We start from the raw sequence: 10,280 nt of genomic DNA, 5'->3' as shown, positions 1-10,280 counted from the left end.
CTCCGTTTCAAATTATGTGTCATTTTAGAGTAGAATTTTTGTTTCAAAATAAGTGTCTTTTTTGGTTTTCAATGCAAAATTTATTGACAAATTCTCTATTTTATTTTTTTGTTGATATATGATTAGGTGTATTGGTAATAGTATTTATTTTTGAAAAATATGTAAAATAAAATGTTTTTTTAATATGTGTGCATAAACCTAAGAACGACAAATAATACTATGAAACATTGGTAATATGCGTTTTTTTTTCTTTGTGTCGTCTGATACTTTTTTCTAACCATAAATATTTAGAATGTAATGGTAAGATATAATTATTGGACATAAGGATCATTGTAAATCGAAATTTTCTAGATTTCGACTTTTCTTGTTATGATATCCGTTTGGTCCAGCTGATTTTGATTAGGAACCCGACATAGAAGAAACAAAGACTTCCTTTTCATAAAGATTTAAAGAAAGAAGTCTTCACCTAACTATTTTAGATTACATGATCAAAAGCCATGCCAGTAAGGGGAGAAAAACAAAACAAATAAAAAGCGCCTAAGGAAAATAAAAAGAGAGATAAAACAAGCACACGAACGTCGTTTTTTTTAAATTAGGCCTTTTCATTTTAATTTGGAACTAAGTAAAAGATAAAGAAGCGACGATATGAAAGAACTGCAGATTCACCAAGACATCCTTGGCATGGATAGTGGCTCGACGTTCAACTCTTGAGAACAACTCGTTGCTTAGCTCTTCCCCGATGTGAGCTTCAACTAGTACTCCAGCCACACTCCGACAACTACTAGCAAAAGCACGACCGACCTCGGATGCATCGTCCGGCTCGCTCACAACAAGTGGACTCCCTCCTTTGTAAACTACAAGCTTCTCAATGGTGAAGGAGCCATCCGCTTCAACTACTTCCTTGAAGTCTTGCAGGCTTGGAGCGTACACCGAATATTGAATCCGTCGCGCTTGTCTGCCGCTACCAAACCCTAAAATCAATGATTTTTGTAAAACATCTACGTCAATTCTATCAGGACGTTTAACCAATTAACTAACTAATGTCAGTGGAACCCTTTTAAGACGATTCAGCTGAACACAAAAATAGGTTAATTAATTGGTAGGGGGTGGTGGGAAAACGAAATAGCCGAAATAATGGTACAGCAAAAAACATTTCAACTCAATAGAGTTTTTATAAAACAAATCATAAACGCACAATAGTACTAATAATTAATGACGTTTCATTTATTAGTTATATATTGATAAGATTATAGTATATATTAATAGTAATTGGTTAACAAGATTATAATATATATCAACAAGATTATAAAAATATATGTAATATATAATATTAATTTTCAAACATGTGAGTAAACTGATAAATTTAGCGAGCCAATAGTAAATTAAATTTAATTCCAAGTGCGATTTTTTATATACTGTACTAATATTCATCATCAAAAATATGTACGCTAACTTTTATGTGTGGTTCGGTCAAAAAAAAAAACTTTTATGTGTGAATGTACGTTTATAATGACTCAACACATGTAAACTTACTTTTTGGTAGGACTATATGATTTAACGGGGTAATCTATCTTATTAAAACAGAAACATTCTGTTGGACCTAACATTTATTTTGTAAGTTTTTAAATTAAATACACTTTATACTTTATAGTTAAACATACATTAAATCACTAATGTTTCTTTCTTTATACTACTATCCATGTTCCAAACAATATACTTATTTCTTTATACTACTATCAATGTTTCCAAACAATATACTTATTTCTTTATACTACTATCAATGTTTCCAAACAATATATTTTTTATACTACTGTCAATGTTTCCAAATAATACAATAATTAATCTTAGTTATTTATATCTATCATTTTCTCTTTAAAATTTTGTAGAAACGTTATAATTTCATAATTGCAAAATAGTGAACTTTAAAATTTCGATTATAAGATTACAAATTATGAAACTATTACAATTTAAATCCAATTAGATTACATATCGGTCATCCATCAGTTCAATCGGTTAGTCTCGGGTTTTAGTGATTTTTAATATGAATATTTTAAAAACATAAATTGAATTCTCAGATCTCCGGACTAACCGGTATAATCACAATCGGGTTGAATTTAAAAATACTGATTTAAATGCAAAAATATTTTAAATACACACTCTTTAAAAATTACCAAAATATTTGTTAAATTATTAGTGAAATTTTTCATCGTAAAATATTCCGCGCTTCAAAAGCGCGGGTCAAAATCTAGTAATAGTTATGTCAGAAAGCAACTTAACAATTCTTGTTGGATCTTTTTGTATGTCTTTTTCCACTGTACGTTGTTGTCCAATAATATGGCCTGTTTGTCTCGACAAGGTCATGATGTCGATATTTTGGCGACTGCATAAAATGACGTCCCAGTGGATGATTAAGATTCATATAAACGGGGTCGGTGAGAGGGCAATCGGACGGGCATGAAGGATTGTTAATTTAAAATGAGTGGAGAGTGTGTACTAACGTGGTCATTAAGCCACCACTATCATTTGCTTCTATTTTGTTAGTATGTAGATTTTACACAAAAATTCAATTTTGTTAACTTGTCGACCGAAGTTAACATAATTTTAAGGAACTTGGTTAATTATATTTAACATTCCATCAAACATACAAAACTAGTATTCTATGTTTGATAATTTCTTTAAATATAATTTTTGTGTCAAAAATCTGAATTACAAGAAATTTGTCCTTGGATAATATTTGATTATATATACAATACTAGTATACTATATATGTTTGGTGATTTTACGACTGAGAGTTTAAAATAATATGGTTAGGTGCTGCTATATACTATAGTTGTATAAGCTCATCAAGGTTAGCAATTTAGAATTGTGAGATTAACTATAAGTAATTTGGGGAAAGAGTTCAACTTTTAAAGGTCGTACCTCGCTGACAAGGTCGTTCCAAGCGTCTTGAAAATGAGTGCCGAAGAGTAGACCGGCACCACCTTGATCAGTGGGGTCTACAGAGGTACGACCGAGACAAACAAGGAACATGGCCCCACCTCTCTTAACCTCCGCCGCTCTTGCCCTCAAAAACTCCGCCAAGTCCGCCTGAAATTGCCGTTTGTACGCAGTGGCCATCTTCTCTCCGGCGCCGTGTATGAACACTCTCCCTCTATTGTAAGTCGCCGATCTCCTATCCGTCACGCTCTCCGGCACCTACCAAATTTCCCATTTCTCAGTGTAACCATGACTTAAAAAAAAGATTTTTAAAAAAGATTTCTGGTTAATATTAATCCAAAAGTTTGAAAAAATCACAAGTTAACAACCGGTATCTATGCTCTGAGCTTTTTCTTGATGTATGTTTAACATCCAACCATAATTAAAACTTCGATAAAATAACTGAAGGTTAGAACGGAAAAAGAAAATAGAACCATTAAAGATTAAACTAAAAAAAATGATTAAACTATACGAACCGAACCATGCAACTTGTAAATACAGTGACCTAGCATACGTTGCGTATAGTGTGTATACCTGAGAGAGCCAATGCAAAGAAAAGGCAGAGTGGAAAATATCAATTGTTCTCGCCGGGAAAAGTCTCCGGTAAAACGATCCGGGAACACCAGCGACAAAGTAGGAGCGATTTCCGTCTGCAGCAAGGCACTCCTCCATGCAAGAGTTAGAGACAAGTGGTGGAAGAAGCTGAAAAAGAGTGTTGAAATCGTTGTTTGGGAGGTCAGAGAAGAAAGCTGTGAACTCCGGTGGGTCGATCCCGGCGGAATGAAAACGCTTAGAGATGTGTTTGACGATGAAATCGATGATGTGTATGGTATTTTCTCCGGAGGAGCAACCGAGATCAACCGCCGTGAACGGTGAAGGGTTGGCGGAGGAGTTTAGATGAACGTTATCAAGTGTTTCTTCTAAGAGGTGAAGCATGGACCGTGCATGCATCGCCTGCATATATTTGGTATAATTTTTTTACTTCTCAGGAATTTGTATTTAAATATCTTTTTCTCGTTACTAAAATATATACACTTCCATGGACGTCGATAATGTCTCGATCTATTTGTGTCACATTATACGCATTTTATATACAGCTTAATTTATTTATTTAACGTAAATCAATGGTTTCCAATCCGATTCAAACAGATACAAACAAAAGATAAATCAAAATCGACTTGATTTATTATTTGCGCTAAACTGAATTGAAATGGAAGTAAGCCTTGAAGCTATTTAATTTTAAAAGTAGATTTAGTTTGATAAAAAAAAAAGTAGATTTAGTTAACCTTTGAACACCCCCTTACTGAAAACACAATTCCTTGTTAAATTTCCAATTATAATACTCGAGATCAAATATAATCGAGTTATTAGAAGTTTTCTTAATGGAAATTAATTATAAATAGAGATATACTACAGACCTGGGCTTGAGAGTTATTTGCGTAGCTGTCTTGTCCTTTGCCACCTTTCATGCTGAGAAGTCTCTCGAGCTTCATGTTACATACAGCAACGTTGTCTCCCTTAGAACCCATTCTCTTCTTTTTCTTTCTATCTTATTATCTCGATCCTCTCTCTTTCTCTGCACTTAGTTTTTGAGAATGAGACAAGCTTGAAGGGATGACACATATTTATACAAAAGGAGGACAAAGCGAGGAAATGATATATGTATATAATTTAATTGAATGGGGAAACATAAAATTAAATGTGTCTTTGTGTACATTTTGTGTATATACTGATTATTCCTGAAAAACAACGCATCATTATGTTTGTTTCCCAAACAACAAAATATAATTATGTGGTGTACTTGTGCCACATGATATATGGTATATACATGGTTTGTCATTTTGTGTACTGTAGGTTATTATTTTTGTCAACCACATTTCTTGTAGGGTTCATTGGAGTAAAGAGTAGAGCAATATATATAGTTATATACCACACACATATAATTGTATGAATCTTTGATGTGATATTTTTCTCAAGTATTTTTGCGGTTCTGATTTGAATGAAAATATCTAAAATTACATTTTTGTTGGTTGATATGAAGAAACGTCGTCTCAATAAGTGAATGGTAGTTAAGCGTATGGTAATATGGTAAGATTTTAAGTGGGACTTAAAGTTAGGGTAAGTTAACGAGTCTTAAGAGTAATAACTTATTGGCTGGTTAATCCTTTAGCAAAAAAAAAAAAAAAACTTATTGGCTGGCTTTAAATATCCATGATGAGAAAAATCAAAAGGAAAATGAATGTGTTTCCATTTGATACCACCCGAGGCGACATTAGGAGTATTCAAGCTATGATATTATCTTAGAGTTAGATTCATGCATGTTTCAAACATTTCTTCATCCGTTGCTTTTCTATCCCCTATCGTATTATTCATATTCCAAGCATTAGCCCTAATATTAGCCACAAAAAAGTATTGGTACTAAGTCCTAACGACTGTCAGGTAATCTATATCAACTAACCCATCATATGGTTAATTAGAAGATAAAACCGATCGAACGTTAGTTCAGGTGATCTATGATATATCCGTGATTAATATTGATTGTGACGCTTATCTTAATTACATGGCAAGTTCATCTGAACACAAAATGCTCGGCTGGTTTAAATCTCCATTAGTTGATTTATTGCATAATATAGTAAATTGATTAATCTGGTTGGTTACATGCATGAGTAAATGTAAAAGTAGCATATGTAGGAACTAAAGAGTGGGTAAGGCACGAGATTGACGCCGAAAATTCATGGAATCCAATGGAACAGAGAGAGTGAAGCAATATAAGAAAAAGAGTAGTTTATTCATCATGTTGCCGGTTATTTAAAAACTCTATCCATTTCTCTACATTTTCATCATCCCTATCCTAAAACTAGATGCTATTATTTTCTTATTTTCAACCAAACATAATGTTGGCATACCCATAAGCAATGTTATATTGTAGTACTAATAAAAGATAGAAACAAATAGACCACACGACTCTTAATATAAACGATAAAAATATCCGAAAACAAGATGCTGTTCTTATTATGTAGTTTGAGTTCTCATCTCAAATTTCTACAGTTTTTAGATTTGTTATCTTCGAGGTTCGCGGAGTTTAGTTAGCGTTCTTGTACTAAAATGTTGTTTTTTAAAAAAATTTGCATGTTATTGCATATTGTATTGGAAATGCTAGATACTCGGGTTTAATTTGCATTTTCATAAAAATTGTTATTCTTTATACTAAGTTTATTGTTTGAAGGAGGAGGATAAATATCAAGTATTTTAGAAAATTGGCCAACAAAAATCAGTCATACATAAAATATGAAAAAAAAATCGCTACCTGTATTTGTATTCAATCTTCTCAATATCGAAAAAAGTCAAGCCCCATCGAAAAAAACAGATTATTGTCCATCATATTTTCTCTATAACAAAAACTATTGTCCATCCCTGTTGCCATACTAATTTAGAGTAATATTCTTTTGGCAACAAAAATAAAATAATAATAATGTAATACTAATACCCTTACATTCATGAATATTTGAACTTTGAATTCGCAAGGTGTTCATTAGGTTATCTAATTCAAGATACTTAACGGGTATTTATAAAAATCACAACGTCTGTTAGTAGACACCTACATATGGATAGCTATTGCATTGCAACTCCTAGGTAATATGATGTTAGATTTTCTTAAAAATAATAATCAGCAAAAGGTAAAAGAGAAGTAAAGATACAAGTGGGTCCAATATATCTTATATTAAGCCAACAACCAAATTTTCACTAGCATGCCACAAGAGTCGTGAAAAAGAAAGTCCTACTGCTCCATTCTTCTATTCTAATCTATGCATTTTTTCATTGTCAAAATCTAAGAAATACTACATTTAATGTTTTAGTAATTTCATAATACCACAAACTTAAGGTTGAAAGGGCTACTTAAAATACTAATTTTTTTAGTAAACGTAATGTTTACGATATGTTTGTTTGAAAATCAAATATATCTTCAAATGTTGCATTCTTGAACATCTTTTTCAGTTTTTTGGCTGTTGTCATCCTTGATGTTTCACCAAATCCACAGTCATTCGATTTTTCTTCTCCATTTTCCTTTGTTGTTTAACTGTTTTTGATATCTCTTTCTTCTTTCTAACTACATAAACTTATTTTATCTATTCTTATCTTAAGATAACTAATTGTTAAGCCCTTTGTCAAAAAAAAAAGATAACTAATTGTTTACGTAACAAACTCATCTTTCCTTTTTAGTACATTTGAATTAATATAAAATGAGCTAGAAAAGGGTCCAATTAGAAGAAAGATGAGAGATTATTGACTAATTATGTGATGCATATTTAATTGGGATTTGGATTTACTAATGACTACAAACTTTCAAGTAACGAGAGTGTCACAATTATACAAGTTGGTTACGATTTTAATATTCATACATGAATATTCAACTGATATAAAATTAATTCCTTGTGACTAATTATTATAGTTACCTTTTACAAATGTTGATATAGTTTTAGAGACCTCTAATCATTAAGTGTTAAAGGTGTAATAGTATTTTATACTTCACAAAAAAGTAGTATGTGTTACACCAAACTTTTAATCAAAAGTTCTGTTTAATTAGGGTTACCTTTGAGTTACGATTAAAAACAAGGGTTACCTTTGAGTTACGATATATTGCTCTTTCTCCTGCTCCTTTGCTTTCTTTTGTAATAAGTTGTGCTTCATGATTTTTCATTATATATTGGATTCTTGTTTAGTAATAATAATTTTTTTTCTTACATAAATTTTGATTGATATTTCTATTTTTGTAATCAGAATGTTTTAAATAGGGTATTAAATATTTTAGTTTCAAAAAAAAAAAAAGTTGTGCTTCACAACAATATAAACTCTAAAAAAGTGGTATAAATCTTAATATTTAGAAAAAAAATGAAGATGATACTTATTGTTCGGAGACATGAAGGAAAACTGAATGATTTAAAATAATTTAGACCAATCAACTGATATTTTCTTGAAACTGACCAATCAACTGATATATAACTATATTCAACCGTTAATTATCGTTATGATTTAATAATGTTCAGATATAATCATCGTTTCTCGTGTATACCTAACTAATTGTGCCACAACCACTAACCATGGAATACTAATACCTTTTGTCTGTATCTATGGCATAAGTTTTTATATTTTCAATCGAAAATACATTAGAGTATCATTATCGCTGGTATTTAGGGGGTTTCTTATGTTAATTATGCATTAAAAATAAATCAAAAATACTAATAAACACAAGAGGCGTCACTTATTTCGGCAAAGGAAGAGACGGTATTTTCGGACACGTGTTGGCAAAATGAGAGGAGAGAAGGGGAGCGTGTGTTCGGTTTGCTTTGATTCCGTTCTCTTTCTCTCGACGATGGCTACCTCTCTGGTTTGATCTAAGATTCAGATTTGATTCTGATAAAGATGTGTTTTGATTCTGTTTTACTCTATCAATCGTTGATTCTCGAGTTTTGGTCTGAGCTTTCGATTTTGTAGTTACTGTTTCATCTGATTTTGTAGTTACTATGAAGAAATTTTGTTTCTTTATGATCCTTGTCTGCTTAAACGCAGCGTCTTTTCTAGTGGTAAGAAAAAAAAACTTGAATCTTTGTTCTTTCTTACCATCACTGATGACATATCTGATTTTCAATTGATTTGATTTGATTTTTGAAGACTATGTTTTCTGGGGTGGTCGTGAAGGTTACCAGACGCTCTTGAACACTGATATGGAAAGAGAACTTGATCATATGCCCAGATTCTTTGAAACCGCTGTTGCTTATAAGCAGAAGATTGGTTTCAACGGCACGCTTTTGATGTAAGAACGTTTCCTTGTTTTTCTGTTTCATACAAACTTAAACTCAGAAGAAGCTTATAATGTTTTTGATCAAACAGGAGGCGAGAGATTACAGATATTGAAGACTTGTTCATTGCTCATATCAGTGGAATGGACACAGTCGCTCGTGGACTGAAAAATGCAGCCAAGATCTTGGAGGTTAGTTCCTTCCCATCTCTTCTTGTTCCTTTTGAAATTACAATCTGCTGCATTGTTGTGAAAAGGGCAAGTCTTGTGTCTGTTCCTGGCTTCTATGGATGTTCAAGTATGCAATTTTTTCATTAGTTTCAACAATGTTTTTACAAAAAGTTTACGTTCTGTCTTTGTAGATCTGCACAAGTTGGAGGTTTTGGAGAAGCTTGAAGCAAAGCTAAAGGTATAACAAAATACAGTTTATTATAAAGGAGCCCACAACAAGTCTTTACACGTTTGATTGTTTTGTTTGGTTTATAGGCTGAAGGGAAGGAAGAAGAGAATGGAGAAGGAGAAGGTGATGATGAAGCTGATGAATCTGAGGGACACTATCTTTCCCAAGAAACAGCACTCCCATTTCCTCACACATCCTCTCTGCACCTCCTCCACTGCCGCCAAACACTTGACTCCACACAAACACATCATCTAAAAGAAGCTCTGGTGCATTCTCTCTTACGCAAGAGATCATCCCTTCCGTCACGTCCACGACCGAGGATCCCAGCTGCTTCTTGAACTTGAAATCACTCAAAGGTTGAACTTAAAAAAGAAAAAAAAATTAAGAACCTTCAATTAAAATACTTGCATTGGATCACATAAATGTTTGAGTTTCTTATTCTTGTCTCTTAACTCATTTTTACTAATTAAAAGTATTAAAAAAAAATAAGAACCTCTAAATGGGGCTTTGGGATAATGATGCTCTTAGGATATCAGTTAGATTCTAATTCCGAAATTCAGTTATGTAGGATTCATGACTGGATCCGGAATAACTTAGGCCATTAGATTGGTTCTATATTTTGATCCTTCGTTGAACTAAATTTACAAACTTAATTGATAAATCAGATCTTCATATTTCACCCTTAACAAAATATTAGAGAAAAAAACACAAATGTAATCTAAAGAATGCTAATCACTCTGTACATATGATATAACTACACTCAGGGGATCATATACATGAGAAATTTATTATGTCCCTAAAGTGGAAAGCAAATTAGATTAATAACCAGAAGACCAGGAAGTCTGTTTTCTTAATAGTTTTCGAGTCTTTTAACATACAGTTACCGTGATCTTCGCTATTTCACGTAACACTAGACCCCAATATGTGCTCTTAAAACTTTAATTTTAGTTGTATATATATGTTGTTGTTTAGCTTCAAAACTAAACTAACCAAAGAACTGAGCCTATGCAATTTATTAAGTTTAAGTTATTTATTAATATTCTCCTTATAACGACCTATTTTCAAACCTTCCAGAAACTAAAATTAAAATGGTACTTAAAAATTCCC

The 10,280-nt window shown here is 32.2% G+C and overlaps 1 protein-coding gene and 1 long non-coding RNA gene across 2 annotated transcripts; one reads left to right on the top strand and one right to left on the bottom strand.

The window, feature by feature from the left end:
* Positions 1 to 418: 418 nt before the first annotated feature.
* On the bottom strand, positions 419 to 4,578 carry LOC108827575 (indole-3-acetate O-methyltransferase 1). The gene is given in 5 exon segments (XM_018601003.2): positions 419 to 932; positions 935 to 971; positions 2,920 to 3,195; positions 3,511 to 3,930; positions 4,395 to 4,578. Coding segments are annotated over 5 exon segments (1,158 nt in total). The 5' UTR covers positions 4,506 to 4,578; the 3' UTR covers positions 419 to 618.
* A 4,287-nt stretch (positions 4,579 to 8,865) lies between these two features.
* On the top strand, positions 8,866 to 9,556 carry LOC108826656 (uncharacterized). The gene is made up of 3 exons (XR_001945509.2): positions 8,866 to 8,965; positions 9,136 to 9,182; positions 9,260 to 9,556. It is a non-coding gene; the product is annotated as an uncharacterized LOC108826656 (long non-coding RNA).
* Positions 9,557 to 10,280: the final 724 nt, after the last annotated feature.

Source organism: Raphanus sativus, chromosome 9 (genome assembly GCF_000801105.2).
Source record: "Raphanus sativus cultivar WK10039 chromosome 9, ASM80110v3, whole genome shotgun sequence".
In the NCBI taxonomy this organism is placed as follows: domain Eukaryota; kingdom Viridiplantae; phylum Streptophyta; class Magnoliopsida; order Brassicales; family Brassicaceae; genus Raphanus; species Raphanus sativus.
This window is presented reverse-complemented; position numbering and strand designations above follow the sequence as displayed.